At 43.1% G+C, this 18,816-nt stretch overlaps 1 protein-coding gene across 2 annotated transcripts in view; it reads right to left on the bottom strand.

Annotated features, from left to right (window-relative positions):
* LOC146822636 (uncharacterized) overlaps positions 1–18,816 on the bottom strand; it is a 356,417-nt gene that overhangs the window by 100,834 nt on the left and 236,767 nt on the right. For both annotated transcript variants that reach the window (XM_085606820.1, XM_085606819.1), the window contains one exon: positions 13,325–13,487. In XM_085606820.1, the coding sequence (XP_085462946.1) occupies positions 13,325–13,487 (163 nt within the window). The remainder of the gene's footprint in view (positions 1–13,324; positions 13,488–18,816) is intronic.

Below are 18,816 nucleotides of genomic sequence, written 5' to 3' on the forward strand. Positions count from 1 at the left end.
CAAACGGCATTCGTATTGTGGGATTGGCTGTTAGGTTTCAGGCTTCCATAGAGACTTTAGAACAGCGCAGTTATTCAATATTCAAAACTCTATGTATGGCTTCATGTTATGCTTACTTGTTCCCGAATCTAATAGCAACAGTAGGCTAAGGTGGGTGGTGGGAGTGAGTGATGTGGTCATTAAGCGAAGTCAAGAGTGAATAGGAAGTCTTCCACCAAACATGCTATGACTTGCCTTTTAGGGTTTCACATGGATGCTGCATGCCCTATTCACTTTTCTTGCATATACCATAATCAACCCAACAATGATGATTGATGCTAGGAACGATATTACGTATGTGATAGATATTTTTAATTTCCATTCATTCCTGGTTTCACAATTCAGTAGGGTAATTTCAGCAATTAGCTACACGTCAAAAAGAGAAGGTGAACTGGACTTTTTGTAAGAATGGCACTCAGCAAATAATTTAAGAGCCAAAGCAGGTGAACAAGCTAACACATGTATTGTCTTGGAGGATGGAGCCAGTGAGAAACTGCTTAATAAGCTGCAGGTCCTGGAGAATACTCTTACATGCATTGTAACTGACACCCCAAGGTGTAAGCATTACTGGACAGTAGTTATACGAACGCAGTAATGGCTAATCATTGTCAGAATTAGATTCAAGTTGCTAGCTATTGCATACTTGAAGCATCCTCTAAAGACTCCTAATGATCAAGAGCCAGGATTTCAAAAACCATATAGAATGCTCTGTCTAGTGATGGAAAGTCTAATGGTCATGCCCAAAGTTCAGAGGTTATAGTGGGATTCAGAATCTTTGCTATGCAGGAGACTGATGCCTGAAATGCATTGCCCGATGTCCTGAAATGCCAGGAAGAACTCCTGCCTGTAAGACAGATGCTTAAGATGCATCTTCTCTGCCTCATCGGATTCTCTTAGTTTGCTCACGCTAATGAATAACCTCTTTCGAGTAACGCATGCTATATATCGTGGTGCTGATGTCGATAATGGCAAACCAATCACTTGTTGACACGCTCATCCATCCTCCTAATCGATCCTCGGCCATCCACCCAATCACTCATCCAAGTTCTCATCTATCCATTTACCTCCTTATCAATCAATAAACTTGCTTACCCACCCAAACAACTACATACATAAACACACTGGCCCATCTACATGCAAACCCTTTCTCAAATCACCTCAGTTATCTTTAGAAATGTACACAATTGGTAGATAGGAAAACACTTTAATGTATAGTTTTCTATAAAAGCCAGTTGCAAATAAAACAGATGAAAAAACATAATTATTACAATAAGTAAAATAACAATTAATTGCTTGCTTAAAAAGTATAGCTATCCAAATCAGTCATCTTATTTAAGTTAGCCGTTACATTATAGATTGGCCCGGTAAACCAGATTCCAGGAACAGTCTCATTGTATTGACTATCTTAATATTAATTTCGCAATGTCAAGCCAATAGATTTCTGTGTTGGGCTTTTGAAAACTAAACTAAGTGGCTTCAGCAAGAGTTCTAAAGTCACTAGCACAGTTTAATGGATGCAAATACTTCTTACAGAACTCAATCGGAGTGGGACATAATACAGCAGTTTGTACTGCTCCCGCTCAAAAAACTTGAGACAACACACTTTAGGTAGCCCTCATAACTGAAAACAACACGCCAGAGGTGTCCCCAAGAACTGGGCGCAAATCAACAGAGCTGGTCCCAAAACTGTATAAAACACTCCAAGCGAAGTTTGCCGAGCTAGCCTCAATAGTCCACATGCGATCTCCTGAACCTGGCATCATGCTCTAGAAAAGGCTTCCAGAACTGGACACAATTTCAAATAAGACTTCCAGAACTTTACATAATATGCCATAGGTGCCCTCCATAACGGGTTAAAGCGTCTAGAGGAATCCTCAGTTTTGGATACAATGCATCAAATATGGCCTTTTAATGACTGTGGTAGCAATACTTGAGTTGGTGCATCTACAACTACCTGGACAGGGGGCGAGCTCTGCCTCACTATCTTTGCCCACACACACACTCTAATCAAGAGGCAGGATTTCTAAACCATATAGAATGCTCTGTCTAGTGATGGAAAGTCTAATGGTCATGCCCAAAGATCGAAGGTTATAGTGGGATTCAGAATCTTTGCTATGCAGGAGACTGCTGCCTGAAATGCCCTGCCCGATGTCCTGAAATGCCAGGAAGAACTCCTGCCTGTCAGACAGATGCATTTCCTCTGCCTCATCCGATTCTCCTAGTTTACTCACGCTAATCAATAACCTCTTTCGAGTAACGCATGCTGTAAATCGTGGTGCTGTCAATAACGGCAAACCAATCACTTGTTGACACACTCATCCATCCTCCTAGTCAACCACTAATCGATCCTCAGCCATCCACCCAATCACTCATCCAAGTTCTCATCTATCCATTTACCTCCTTATCAATCAAAAAACTTGCTTACACACCCAAACAACTACATACATAAACACACTGGCCCATCTACATGCAAACCCTTTCTCAAATCACCTCAGTTATCTTTAGAACTGTACACAATTGCTAGGTAGGAAAACACTTTAATGGATAGTTTTCCATTAAAGTCAGTTGTAAATATGGCCTTTTAATGACTGTGGTAGCAATACTTGAGATGCTGCATCTACAACTACCTGGACAGTGGGCGAACTGTGCCTCACTGTCCTTGCCCGCACACACTCTGGTGAGACTCCCTGTCCCAGGGTGCACTGACTGCCTAAACCACTGCAGCTGCTACAGGGGGAGGCGTGGCCATTGTGCTTATAGTGCTGCATCTCCCCTCATTGCCCGGACCAAGGGCAGGCCCGTCTGCGCCAGTCCGCGGCTGGCCAAGGCTGGGCTGGGCCACCCCTCGAACATTTGCACTTTGGAGTATGCTACCACTTTTTACTTTGGTACCCCCTCAGTACATCGTGCACCATAGTAGTGGGTGTTGCCCTGGGAGTGTGAAGTCAACTGGTTCACCATCTTTGCCTGAAAAGAGATTCTTCCCATTAAATGTTCCCCGCTCACCGAAGTGTGTTGAGGGGGAGATAAAGCCCAGACAATGTCGAACCAGAAGGTAGAGGCAGGAATAGGGAGGCCAACAGCTAAAAGAAAGGCCAGCAGCCTTGATGGCTATAATGAAAAAACGCTGGGGAAAATTAAAGAAATACTGAAAAAATGATTTTCTGGTGCCTATCAAACCTAAGTACAGAGGGTCTGCACTCTATCTCTATTGTGCAGCCAGCTGTGGCTGATGTGGTGACTATTAATGCTGAGAGCCCCTCTAATGCGCTAGCCTCATTATCTGAGACCACACAGGCGTTCTGTGTAATTCCCTTAAGTCAGCCAAATTGCTTGGGGCTAAGCTAAAAAAAAGGCACTTCTTTGAAATCAAGTCACCCCAAAATGATTCCTAGTGGAAATGACCCGTCTCAATATGTTGTGAAGATAAGCTGAAGGACATGGGTAAGATGTTAGAAGCAATTTTGGATGCTAAATAGATCGCCTGCAATTAATAGATGCAAAATTGTCCAGTCTCATTCAACATCAGGCTTCAGGGTGTGCCAATCCTGTGCCGGAGCATGCCAGCATTCCTGTCTGTAACCTTCCTCTGACATGCAGCAACCTGGTTCTTCTTCTGGCGTTCTAAATGTGAGTCATGCTCCTGGTGCTGGAGGGGGTATCGTCACCGTAGATAACGCATTAACTGCAACTGGGATGACTGTTACCCATAGGCCCCAGGAGCATAGAGATAAGCCTATTTCCTTGAATTACAACTTCCTCCCTCCAGGTTGAAAACTAGAGCAAATTCCAGGATCTACATCAAGGTGTGACCTGCCACCAGCTGCCTGCCCTTTTGTCACCATACTCACTAATGTACCAACCTTGTGTTCTGGTGTAGAGGAATCAACTATGATCTTGATTAATAAATCCACTCACTGGCTACATGATAACATCTGGGGCAGTGATGAGCTCTTTAATTAAGTGTTGATGGCAAGAAGTATGTGCTGGATAGGAAAGCAGCCCTAGGAATTCTCGGGTGACTGTGATAATCACCTTTCAGATTCCTAGAGTCGCAGGCAATCTGATTGGAGCTTTCTCCAGGGGCAGGCATAAAGCCGGTAAAATCATGATTCTACCCCTAGAGTATTTCTATAGAGCACCTCACTTGCTCCATCCAGTGAACCGGGAAGTAACACATGGGTGCAAACAAGCTAACTCCCCGTTGTTCAACATTCGGACCCAAAATCGTTTTGGCACATTGGAAAACCTCAACGATGTGGGCTGACTGGAGAGTGAAACCATTAAGTCTGTAAATGCCCTCCCTTTTGACATTCAGTGCTGGTATGATTTGAATGCAGGCCTGAACTCAAGCCTAGTATTAGCAAAACCATCGATTCTTAATTCACCCTCTTCCGCCTCGGGTTGTTTAGCTCTAGGTGAAGGCCCTCCAAATACCCAACGACTTATTTCTGCCCTCATCAGCAAGGATGCTGTCACGCTGACTTGCCCTGTTGCCACATCACCGCAGGTAAAAATGCTCTCCTGGAATATTGCTGGGCTACACAGTAAATAGGGCCATGATGTTTGCGTTGCAATTGCTGAGGGTTATGGATTGATATTTTTACAAGAATCTTGGGTTACTGAAGTTATAAACATGGATGGATTTTTCGCCTTTATGATTCCAGCTATCTGTTCTCCTTCTGGCAAAGCCAAGGGGGGGGCTTAATGACGTACTTTTGTGTAACCCTGGAGTGTCCAATCACCCCCATATACTCTGGATGTCCTGCTGTCCAGGCTTTTTTTTTTTAGGTGGGACAGCGATGTCAACGTTGTGTTTATTCATTTCTACAATGGGCGCTTCAGTGTGGATGCCTGTATTAAACTAAATGCTCTGCTTAGCTTCATCCTGGGTTTGGATACTGAATTAGCCTTCTTGACTGCAGAGTAACACATTATGATGAGAGGCTACTTTAACATCTGACTTGCTCACATGTCCCAGGTTAATGAAATTAACAACTTAGGAAGAATTAGCAGAAAGGATGTATCCGATCAAGGTGATTGGAAAGCCAAAAACCTGTCGAATATGGTCCAAATGTTGAACCGTATTAACATTCCTGATGTGGTTGGCTCAACTAACTTATATGCCATGTTTGTGAGGGGGTACACGAATCAATCATTGATTATGTCTTTGTTGCTCGATCTCTAATAGGAGGGTATGTGGGGGAGGTTTAATTGTAACAGCATTGAGTGACTAGTCTGTTGTGGATGGGCAAGTAGGGCCAGCAGCATTTTGGGGTCATCTCTCTCTGTGAAATCCCAGGGCCTCCGATTAACCTGGAGGAACGCAGATCTGGGAGCTGTGCTGAGGAACCTTTACTCCAAACACGTAGATGGCTTATGCAACCCTTTAAATCCCAGGCTGGAGTTGCAGGTAGAGGATAATTGTTTTGTCAGTTTAGGAACAGCTATTAGTATTTCTCTCGTGAAGCCAATTAGATTTGCCATTGTAAGACCTAAGTGGTTCGACTCACTGTGCAGAAAGGCCTCGGCCAAACTGCACAGGGTTCTGAAGAAGATCCCTAGGAATATTCAGAAGATCAAGGAGATTAGATCCCAATACAAAGGGATACTGAGCAGACGCCGTAAAGAGATTAAGACTGAGCACTGGGGGAAGCTGGTCCAATATTGCAACCTGAAGGATCCTAGGATCTTTTGGAAGGTGGTGAAGGAGATTGGTTCCCTGGGCTCTCGTGTTAATTCTGTCATTACCAGCATTAGTCAAGAGGATTGGGTGTCCCGCTTTAGTGCCCTATATTGGTCAGATTTGCCCAAAGAGGCCATGGGTGTACCAGTTGTGTTTTCAATCGCCATGGTGATTATGATAGAAGAGATATGGGATTTCATAATGAAGTCCCCACCAAAAGGCACCAGGACCCGATGGGTCCCCATGGATCTTTATAAATATGTTCCAGAATTGTGGGCCCCATTTCTCTGTATCTTTTTTATACCTTCATGAGAGTGGGTCTTCCCATCTCTTGGCACACAGCTATCAACATGCCTATTATTGAAAACGGAGACGTGCAGTCTCCTACTTGTTACAGCCTACTCTGGGTGAGGGAATCAAAAACGCTATCTGAGGTGTAATATGGCTTCCATAAGGGGCTGAACATGGTGCATCAGTGCCTAAACTTGCACTTGCTTATTAGCAAATATACCATCAAAAGTCAGGACTCCATCTGCCTAGCCCTTATGGATTTGTCGAGTGCCTTCGACAGCGTAGTTAAATCCAAATTATAGGCTCTGTTGGAGGATATGGGCCTGGAATTTGGTCTCCTTCAATTCCTATAGGCCCTATACTTAGGCCTCTCAGCATCTGTTAGATTTGAACCTGCTGGAGAGGGCACAGATAGCTTCCTGTTGAAGAAAGGTGTACGGCAGAGGTGTGTTTTGGTCGCTATATTATTTATATTGTACATCAATGGGATTGAGGACGCTCTTGCTGATGGTATTGCAGATGTACCCATTGTGCCCGGAAATAAATCTCTTCATTACTTTATGCCAATTATGCCATTCTGATGGGGGGGGGGGGGGAGGGGTCATAGGAGCCATAACATTCTTTTCCAGGCATTTGTCCGTTTTATGGAGTCCTAGAGGCTATCAACCAATCGTACCAAAACCTTTACTGTGCTATTTAAATCTTTGAAAACGAAGTGAATTTTTCTACAGGGCCATCCAGTTGCAACTACCCAGGGCTTCTCATATTTGGGCATTGTGTTTGATTCAAAAGGTAATTGGGATCCCTGTAGATACAAGACCATAGAGGGGGTGAATGCTGTAGGCTAGCTACATCTATGGTTTGGTCTCACGCATTGGCAAGAAGCCAGTGGAGCTGCTGATGGAGGTGTATAGGAGTAAATGCCTCTCCATACCCATATACGAGGCGGGCATCTGGGGATACTCGAATGTGTCTATGCTCCACATAGAAGAAAACAAGGTGTTGCGATGGCTTTTAGGTGTACCTTCCTCATGCGTCACTTATTTTAAACACTAGGAACCGGGGCAGGGTATATGGAAGATTATATCAAACAATGGTGCTATGGTGTGCTGTCAGGACAAACCCTTGCTCTGGCTTTAACAGGAAGATGATTGTAGATTGCTTAGCGTGTGATAGAGCCTTGGCCATCCCCTGGGTACAATATGTTAAACAGGAACTATTTGCCCTGGGAAGACCTGAACTCCTTTCCTGTGCCTAGCCATGTCATACTTACAAGGTTTACATTCACCTACCCTCTGTATCCTTATTTGTTCATAAACTGGATCAATGAGACATGGGATGGCAAAGCGTGCCGAAATTACACTGGAGAAAATAACCGGCATAGGTATTTTAGGATGGAATAATTTGTTTTAGATTTTTGACATACATGTGCACCATACACCATTTACGTAGGCTTTATAAATGGCTAGCCATGGTAAGAAATTGAGAAGACCCTCACTTATTCCTATCCTTAGACACACAACAAATTTTTGATCCGTCCACTGACCTTTTATGCATCAAGCCCTTCTAAAATTCGAATTTGGTCTCAAGTTATTGACATGATTGAACTATTATATGAGGGTCTGGTGGCAAGGCTGCGGGTGAACGGTGCAATGTCCGCTGAATACCCAATCGAGAGGGGAATGAGACAGGGGTGCCTTCTATCTCCCTGGTTATTTGCCCCTACACTAGAACCACTGGCCTGTATGGTTTGAGCACACTCTGACTTAGGAGGCCTCAGAGATTGACCAGGGTTATTAGCAGGTGAACGAATTTCACTATACGCAGACAACATCCTTTTATATATTGCCCATCCGAGTGTAACTCTATCGAGGGTGTTCCAAATATTCAAAACCTACGGTTCAAACACGGGTTGTAGATCAACTGGTACAAGTCTAACCTTTACCCAGTGCGGACGTCTAGATACAAGACAACTCCCGGGTAGTCTCCATATTGATAATGAGGGATTCAAATATTTAGGCCTTTACATAACTACGAATGTAAAGCTCAGTCTTGAACGCAATATCCAAAGGATATTAGTGGAATTCCATAATGTAGTAGAAAGATGGAGAGCATTGCCCCTAGCGCTCCTGGGTATGGCTGCGATATACAAGATGGTCGTACTACCCAAACTCCTTTATATCCTCCAAAATATGTACAACCAAATCGCGGCCGATATCTTCGCCAAATTTGAGGGAGAAGTTTGTACGTTCCTATGAAACGGGGAGCATCTGAGAGTAGCACTAAAGATGCTTCAGAGAAACCAATGTAATGGAGGCATTGCACTACCAGAAATACGTTCCTAATATCGGGCGGCACACTTAATAGCGATCAATGACTCGGGTTACTTACCTGGAGATCAACAGACTTATGCCCTAGAAAGAAACCAGTTTCAATCCCACACATACCTACACTACCTTTACGGAGGCAACGGGGTGACTCACTTACTGTCGGCAATGTAAAGGACTTTGGGATATAAAAGATTGTGACAAGGTGGGATCAACGAGGGTGGACAGTGAGAGTGATATATACTGGTGGACTGCAACGCCACTCTCTCCCCCTCTTGTTTCTCCTCAGCCGGCCAATTGGAGCTCCCTGATCCTGCCCCTGTTGTCCAATATTGAGGCTCATCGAGACGGCTCCTTTAACTGAGGACTCCCTGATGACAACACTCCACCGTCAGATCACGTCACCGCGTTCAGTACGATAAGGAGCATAAATGGGTTTGCGTCGACACCGGAGTGGAAGAAAGAGTTCCAAGTGAGAGAGTCGTAAGCTATGGAAGAAAAGAACCAGAGGAGACGAGTGCGAGCCGTGTGGCAGAACCATCAAGAGCCCCGGGTGTGCCAGGAGGCCAACGGTACCGCGCTTCGCCCAGCCACGCTCCAGGAGAAGCGTGGCTATCACAGGTACGGGAGCGGTTCACAGGCTGGATGGGGAGGAGGGATAGCTCTAACACATAAGAACCGGGATACTCGCTATCGTTCCCGCTTTCCCCCTACCCTGAGCATCCTAACTTTTCCTTAGTAGTGTGTCACGATTTTCAGTGCCCCGTCACTTCCCTACCCCCAACACCGTTATCAACAGAGTCCTTATACCCGTTCTCCCTTTCTTTATCTCCTCACAACCATCATGGAGAGCACAACACGCCGATGACCTGGGCCCAGGAAGGAAGAGCGGAGTGACCTAGGAAGAACCCGGAACACCTGCCACAAGACGTATCCCGCCCCATATTCCCCCGAAAGACTGGCATCTCGGCAAAAATGCGTGTTTGGAAAATTAAAGTCCTCTTTAACCAGACCTGGTCTCCGACCCCTTAGTGCGACCCCCAACATAGAGATTTCTACAGTTGGCGATTTCCTTGAAGATGGAGACCTAATTGCCTTCAGTTCTATCCGGCAAGACTACCAATTGAATGATACCCAATACTTCAATTACCTACAACTTAAACATGCACAGAGGGCTGAAAACCTAGACACGGCCGATATCCCAGAATATGCACCACTATAGGGACGACTGCTCCAAGGGGAAATCGCAGAGAAGGCGGCCCCAAAAATTTAATTAGGTGGTGACAGAACTCCCCATTTTCAACAATTCAAGTGAAAACATATTGTAAAATTGAGGGCACTATTTCCGAATGGGATTGAACTTGAATGAAGAGTTGCATGGTTATTTACATTACAATGAGATTTAGTAAGCCTGCGCAATTAAAGATTTAGTAATCCTGTGTAATTAAAATAAGCTAGCCTCAAATAAACTGATGAGCTGTATCAAATCATTTTAAATAATAACAAACAAGTGGCATTACAATAACTGAAGCTCACTGAAGTTTAAAATGCCAGTAACCAGATCGACCAGGTTAAGGTAAAACAGTAACATAGGAGGAACCTATATGTATATAAGGTCAGTACTAATTAAATTGAATTTCATTGTAAATAAATATGCCCACTGAGCGCCCAACTTATCACAGTACAAGTGAGATAATTGCAATAAAACAACAGAGAAATCGAAAACACATCAGAGTGAAAAACATGTATTGAAGGAAAAATGAAAAAACAGCACTTAACCATTATGCGTTCTCTCTATATATATAATTTTATATAAACAGCCCCATAAAACACAAGTTATGGTTTGAAACACACAGGTCCTACAATAACTAACGTGGCCCACTAGGTTTTGCTCTTGGTAGACAACGTTTGTATTCCTATGGCATTGGCCATGTGGTCTACTGAGCATGGCAGGTGGCATGAGTCATGGTGAGCATACCATAACTCCAGCTTAATACAAATCTGTGTAATAGTGATTTTCAGTAAAATTGCAATTGTTTTGCTGCGCTCACGCATGGTTATATGCACACATTTGAAAATACCGAGAATAATCTTGGTTATAATTCAGTTTCATTCTGAATAAGGTAAGAGTACTATTAACTTCACCCTTTTTTACTCAACAGGGAGCTATCTAATCCAGACACCGTCTCGGTGCAAGAAAGAAGCCTGCAATTCCCTTTTATCATTGTTAAAATATTTTCTAAATCATATTTGCCATTTTTGAAACAGCTTCAGGCAATACTACAAATGACAAGGCAGACTGGAGTTGCAAAATTAGGGGTTATTCAAAGAGATGCCAATTCTGAACATGTTTTTAGAGCTTCTGTTACTGCATGTATTGAATTTATGAGTTGTGCAGCGGCAGCTCTTCCGCTAAAGCGGAGGAGTGTCGCCCCACTGACTTGAAGTAGTGAAAGAAAGGAAATATAAAATGATAACTCCAGGTTCATACCATTTTATGTTTTCCTGCTGTGGCAATTTTGCGGGCGGGGCTGCTGCGATGACAGAGGAGTACGAGGAGGAGTGGTTTGTATTGCAGTGTTGTGATTGGCTCAGGGGTGCTTACTGTTCTGGCCCCAGGGGAGAGCCAGAGACAGGGAGGAGAGACCCTGCATCGGGTACCTTTTATTCATTTTTTACACACCCTTATCCCCCATCCCAGCCTCAATCCGAGCCGGCCGGCGCTGGAGTTGTGGGGACTTTATCAGACCTAGTAAATGCTGGGTGAGATAAAATCCACATCCCTAGATCAATTTTGGCAGTTATAACCAGCCAAAGAGCACTGGAAGAAATCTGCCCAGAAATTACTGAGAGATCTAGAGTTTGGTGCTATAATTGCCAAAATCCGCATATTACACCCCATTTAGCAAGCAGAATGTGTAATGCTTGATAGTTGTTGAACATTATAAAATCCGGAGTGTAATAATAATTGCCAAGGACTCTGGGCCACTCGTACCAAGGCCCTAAGAGTAAATTACACTTATAGAGTAGAAAATCTGCCATGTGTATAGCTTTTCTGCTAAGAAGGGAGGGCCAGGGGTTATCCACGTTAGCCAAAGCTTTAATTGCATACAGAGCTACTCCAAAAGATGTTTGAAAATTGTCCGTTTTCATTGTAAACAGCTCCGTTTTACTGGAGGTATAGGAGAAAGAATTACAGCAAATGGAAATATGTTTTCCATGCAGAAAAAAAATCGGATAAAAGATTGGAACAATTAAAAAATTTCCTAAATTGAACTTGTCCATCTGGCATATAAGCATACGTTTGGGATTAATTAACCCACTGTTGAGTATTCGTGGACCATGGAAGTACCAAGATTTCCTCACTGTTAATGAGAAGGAATACTTGAAAATAATCCTTCTCACCTTTTTCCAGTTCCCTTACGTAAATGTGCAAAAATTCTTTTCACAGATATTAAATAATGACCCTTCTGTCAATGTATTTGCGGATCCCATCAGCTCAAAAAGGTAATTAATATTGGATGTAAACTCATTGGCGAGTCTGCAAAAACTATCTTGGGTTTATCTCGTTGTGTAACAGTGTGGAACTGTTGCTTGTGTACACAGTTATTTCCTGCGGGAGTAAGGGGGTAGCTGTCTTTCCAGCATTAAAGGTTTTGAGCGATTTTTGCCTTGCAATGTATATGCTTATCAAACGCACAGTATCCTGTTCTCGATGGGAAATTAACCAACATAACCAGCTAATCGAGTCGGTTCTCATAAATGACGTTGTTCATACTTTTAATTAAATCTTGTCTGTTCATTGGACGTTTTTCAAGACAACGACGACATCCGTTTCCTTGTTCACTGAATTGAACACAATGTGCTAAATACGGTTGGGGCCTTGAGCAGTTGTTAATGTATTTTCCACAGTCTACTTCCTTAATGCGGGATATTAATCATACATACACTGAGGCCCAACGGCTAGGAAGGCTGAGCCCAGGACACCCCCAAAGCCAGCCAGGCCGGGATTTCCTGCCGGCTGGTGGGTGTTTTTCAACTACGTTTCAGTGCCAGGAAATTCAAGCATCTGCACACTGAGGCCATTCAGTGACCAAGCACTTTTTCGAGGGCACTCTAATGAAACCTCAAAGGATAATAGGGATCCTATCACCCCCTCCCTTACCTCTTGCCCTCCCGCCCATTTTTCCTTGACCATAACATGGAATATCCCTACTACTTTCTTACCTTTATTGTTGCAGATTTGGTAGCAGTATGCGCACATGTTTAAATATGCAAAACACTTTTTGCAATGACTTCATTTTTATAAGTTAAAAAAGGGATATCATCGTTTTAGAGATTATGTATTCTATATTTTGCATTTCAGGAATTACTAGGTACCCAAAGCCCAGCTGCTATCCACGCATAAAAACAGTATGCAAGCTCAGCAGGAGGGTGCACTAATTCGGTATAAAAGAATCAGAGGACAGCAAAGAGGCATGTTCCATAAAAATATGAGAAATTTCAGATTCATGCACCATATTTTACATGTTAAGTTTGTTAGCTAAAGTAATATACGGTATTCCTATTGCCTAGGTACCTTCATGCAAATGCTAAATAGCCATTCAAAATATGCCCTGTGCTCTGGTGAATGACCAGAAACTGCTTTATTCTGTTTTTGAATAGTTTCTCTTGGCTTCACACTCTAGCTTTCCAAAGGGGTATAGGTAAACAACATAAATTCTACCAAAGGGACGGCAAATAAGAAAATGTACTAAAACCTTAAGCTAGTGGTGTTCCCACAATAGTAAATGAATTTACATTTTAATTGAACATAGGTTCTACCTTTAATGTAGTGTGCAAAATAATATTTATTTGCATTTTGAACAGATTCCGCCCATTAACACATATTCCTGTTTTATCACAAATACGTTCTAATAAAAAAAAAAAAAAGTTTTCTGGATACAATTGCAGGCCTGAGAGTGGCGCCAATGGTGCTTACCGCCTGCCGCTGTTCACATAGCTGGTGCAGGTAAGCTCTCCCACCGACGATTACAATCTGGGCGTTGCGCGGGTTGCTAAGGTATGCATCGAGCTGCCTCTGTCGTGAACGATACCAGCAGACGTAGAAAAAGATCTTTATTATGATAAATATTATCACAATTCTGAAAGAAATCAAAGACAGTAGTTTTATATTAACAAAACTAACAGTTGCATGTCAAAGCAACAACTGTTTTCTGTGTGAAAATTGACAATCAGTAATGACATGCAATCACTCCTTGCACCTTTCCTCGGTGCCTATCAGAGGCTTAGTTATAGCACACATCACTTCCTAAAAAATATAAATAAATATGTAACTGTAAGCCTCTTGCCCTCCAATTTTACAACTAGCGCTATTTAATGGATGAGTCAAGAAACTGCACTCAAGTTGTCAACCACTGAAGCCAAAGATGCAAGCATTTTCCTAACATCCTTCCATGATAGAAGCCCTCTTTATTCCCAGTAACCCTTATCCCACCATTTCTTAACACCAGCCGGACGGTATCTCAAGTGGACCACAGCTGTGTGGATTGCAGATCGGGTCACTGTAAACCAGCTGTGTGAGGTAATTCACTATCAGATAAATGTCGTCTGCATTTTGTATATTTTTTATGTATTTTTGGCTCTTATGAGAGCATTAACTCTACAGAAGAAAAGCGGATCTCATGCACTTGTGTTAATTGTTATGGACTAGAGAAGGAGCCGAGTCTTGACATTATCACTTGTTGGAACAGGAATGTCCTCAGCACAGGTGTTTCCCCCCCACCGAGGGGCTGGCTGTGTATTTCTAGTGTCCTGACTTTTGATTTTTGGTGCTGGCATCATGTTAATCTATGATGAATGCAGTTGCTTAGGCTTGTTCCAGACATTACTAGGTCCTGGATTTGACTTGTGTCCTGTAGGGGCACACTACGTGTGGCATCAGTGGCTGACAGTGGACTTCTGTCCCTGTCATGGGTTTAGCATAAAGAGCGGTTTTGGCAGCATATTATGTTTTGAGAATCCCTAGTGTGACCAGACCTTTTCTTATCTGAATCACTGTAGTGAAGACACATCACTCATGTAAAGTTCATTCACATGCTCTTACCCAACCCATTGCGCTATCATCCTGAGTGCTTGTTAAGCGTGCTGAAGTGTGCAGTCTGCATAGTACATGGTGTGTGTGTGTGTGTGTGTGAGCCAGTGTGATGGAGGCCATAGGGATCCATTTTGTATAACCATGGCCTTGCTTTGCATGAGATGGAGGTGAGGATGGTGTTGCCAGAGTAGAAGTGTATCGCTCCCACTCCTAAACCTGAACTGAAGTGAGGGCTCCGTTATTAGTAGTGTGAAGAATTGACTGCCATTGTGTGATAAAGTACTTTCTTTCTAGAAAAGATAAGCACTAGCTGAACATTCGTTTATTGAACTGTTGATTGATTGTTGAGCTCTGAGTTTGAGGCACCCAACACTACCTCCCTGGGAAGGTTGTTACTGCTCGCCATGGATACCACAGAGTCGTGTGTGGAAATGGTTGTACTTGGCTCAGTTTGCAGAACCATAGTAGGACAGACCATGGTGAAAACAAGCTTAACCCTCCATGTTGAGGTTTAATAACCTTGGCTTGGTCTGTGGCCCCTCGAACAGGGTCTGGCAACACAATGCATACAAAAACCTTAAAACTGGGTCTGCAAAGAGAGGGTGCACAAACTGTAACAGACAAAATGTGTTATGCATGCTCCCATTCCCATGCAACAAACATTTACTACATAGGCATGACGATGTATAAAGAGAGAACCAGAATCCTAGAACACAAATTGAGTATTAGACCTACAAAAGTGATGGCCAAATTAGTGACACATTTCATTGGCAAACACAACAGTCCAAAAACCTACACTGGGAAGTGATTGAGAAGATAAGCTGAGAGCCTTCTATCAGTGAGGACCACACAATGAAACACACACTTCGGTATAAAGAACAAAGGCGCATTTTTAAATTGTCCATTGACATTAGTGGGTTGAATTTAGAATCAGATTGGAATATTCAATTACAAATGCCACATACACCCAGAAGCGGCCATATTTTAATGTTAGTATAAACCGTATGAGGGTTTTCTCAAATAAAGCACCACGTCAACATTTAGAGCATTTGACTACGTACTCATGAGAACAAGCACCTTACATATCCTCTACCCCCAGCATACACATGATCAGGGTCGGACTGGCCCATAGGGCCAACAGGCAGTACTAATTGGGCCAGTGAGTGGGATGTTTTTGGGCTGTTTGTGGGCCTATTTTTTGATCTGCAGGGCCGGTTTTTCCTGTTAATTTCACTGATGTAAAACAATAAAAAACATTACCTGCAGCAATCTCTAATCCTTTATGTCTCCCATACCTTGCATACAAGCACTTGCACAGCATTTCTTTACAAATTCACAACTGCCCCAATTGGCAATCATGGGCCACTTTTTCAGCTAATTCACGAATGGGGGCACCTTTTATTTTTGTGCCCGGGCCTATTTTGAGCCCCAGCCGAACCCTGGACATGGCGATGTGTTATACTATGAGAAGAGTTTTTAACAATCTTTAAAACTACAAATCAGATTACATGCAGAGCCGGTGAGAAAAAACACACACACACACATTTTCTTATAAGGACCCTCAAGCAACACATACGCTCACAATCGCTCATAATAAGAGCTCCTCGTTATCCCGCTTAGTAACCTGGCTGGCTGCAGGCGAGGCGCGACCCTGTGATGAAGCATGCATGCTAGTGTGGGTGAGGGGGCCAGGGTACTTTCTGAAACAATCAGACGAGTTTCTCCCATTTGTGGAGGCTTCTGCTATGGTAGTGAAAGTGCCAACTAGTTAATGAGTAGCACAGTATTTTTAATAATAGACAGTTTTGCGAGGAAGCACTGTACTATTCGGCAAAAACCTCTTGCTGTGTGACCATAAGGTTCTTTATCCCATGAAGGTCTATTATTATTAGCATATGGTGTTGGGATACCGGGATGCATTAACGATTTTGCCCCTATATTTTACCCTTTCACTGGGTGTGCACCTGTTGTTTCTGTTTATAGAGTGCCAAGTAGCAGTTGCTGTGAGAATGGATGCGGCCATGCCTTGTGGGTGATTGTAAATGAATGGAGGACAGTGACCGTCCTCGACCCCCTTGGGACCCTCTCCACAGGCGCCATCTACCCTTTCCTGTAACCTCTGTGCAATCACTGTCAATCTTCAAATATCACTGACGGCCAAAAGGGAGCTGGCCTAGTCATATATTTGCCAAAATCCTACAGCTAAATAAACACCATAACAATCAGGTTAATAACCACCTTTGTGTAGAGCCAAATCTCCGAGATGCCAGGTGCTATGTGGATATACAGAAGCTAATTATCCTGACAAAGCTGTTCCTTAGAGTACATTTACACACAACATTGTTGGAACACAATCAAAGGGCCAGTCGCCCAGTCCTGATCCACGTGTTTGTCTAAGACGCAGAGAACCAGAAGTACAGGTTTATTATGAAAGGACTTTCTGAGTCCATGACCCCATGTGATATAGTTCACCTATGCTAAGGAGTGAAAGGCAGCTATGGAGTCACAGGAGGCAGCTTTCATTTCAAGATGTTCAGAGATGCCTGCAGTTTCACTGCACGTATATACTTGATTGTAGAAAGCATGTCCTAGAGCATGGGGTCCTCAATTTTCTTCTTCCAATGGGCCAATAAATATGGTCTGTGGAATAACCGAGGGCTTCATTCATGCCGGTAGGTTTAGGGGTCAGAGGAAGGGGGGGGGGGGGTGTAAGGTGGGTGAGGGGGGGGGCAAAGCATGCACATGGTGTGGACTGCGAGTCGTGGAGTTATTTTGATGCTTTCATACCAATAGTGCCCAAAAAACCCAAGCTGCTAGTCTCTTGTAAAGACATAGATTTCCCAATACTGCGTTATGCTGTATCTTAGTTGCTATACCTCTACTGCACCCTTAACTGAGTGTCTAGAAACTAGCTCAGTTAAGGTGGTGAGTGCTATCAAATATCCTTGACAAGGATCCACAACAGGGTGTGGAATTCACCTAGATGGGCAGACACAAACCTTTACCGCTAGACGTGGTACAGTGGGAAAGTTTTAGCCATGGCGCTAGGAGAATTGGCATTTCATTCTAACTTTAACACATTGCCAAAATATGATAGTGGTGACATCTGTATTAAACGTCCAGGCAGGTTCCACACACAATGATATTTCCTTGGTGAGAGTAGTCCTGAGTCTTACCACTGGACCACTCACATCCCAGTTGTTGTGTTTTGAACAAAATGAAAACTCTGCAACCAGAAGACATGGTTTTTATTAACCTCAGTCCCCACTTGTAACAAATTGTGGGCTCATGGGTAATCACTTTGTGAACATATTTCTCAGCCATTTTCAAGAAAACAGAACTCTATCCCAACAATCATTTGATTTTATCCAGAGCAGAGAGAACACCCAGTCTCATAGTCAACTCACTAAAATGTGGTCAAGTAAATATGTTATGGGCCTTTAAACAAGAAGTCCTGCACTGTGGTGCTGGTGCTCCTATTTCACCAAATTGTTTGATCATTGTCGGTCATGTCCTTCCTATGCCTTTATCCCCAATACCATTATTTAATAGAGATGGGCAAGCTACTGAAGGCTCGAGCCAAGCTTAAGCCAGAGGCCTGGCTCTAGACCAGCTAAAAGTTCTCTTGGATCCTCAAGTCCAAATCGGGCCAAGCCTTCATTTGGCTTCTGTCTGCCACCCCCTCTCTAGCCTGATGCGCTCAGAATTTAAGACGAAGCATTAATAGTTGATGTAAATCAAAGAGAAAAGGATGCCCATCTAGTGGTTGAACTGCATAATGTGAAACTATAAAATCTGGGATCAACCCCAGCTTCCCTGCTTAACCAAATTGTGTGATCCTAGGCAATTGTTTTATTTCACCCTGCCTCCTTAGTCGTCATTACTGTAAATGGGGACACCTTGAAATACATGAGTTCAGGATTTGTGCTATAAAAAAACTTTCTCATGTTTGACTTTATAGAATATAGTGCTTTTCTGCATACAGAAACAGCCTAGGCGAAATAGTTTGCACATGACAACTGAACTGCCTCTTGGGCCACTAATGGCACTGTCTTCAGAGATGGTGGTAGGGCATGAATATTTCTAAGTTCAGGTTCAAAACTAAGCCTTCTAGTAAATGCCACACGATGCAGTGTTACATTCTGATGTACTTAGGTAAAATACTTCCAATTGTTAGAGAAGTACTCTTTTTTTTTTTTACTTTGAAGAGACTTTATCTTACATTTACATGTTAGCTGCACGATGTCTTGAAACAAAAAGGTTTTATTAAATATAAGTGGTGCTTGACACCTTTGTGCTTATTTTCCTGTACTTAACTGTAAATAAATGGTTACCAATTTGCTTAACATCCTTCTGAATGTTAGTGCTCAGTAGTG

The sequence above is a fragment of the Triturus cristatus genome, chromosome 5_2, assembly GCF_964204655.1.
Source record: "Triturus cristatus chromosome 5_2, aTriCri1.1, whole genome shotgun sequence".
NCBI classification, from domain to species: domain Eukaryota; kingdom Metazoa; phylum Chordata; class Amphibia; order Caudata; family Salamandridae; genus Triturus; species Triturus cristatus.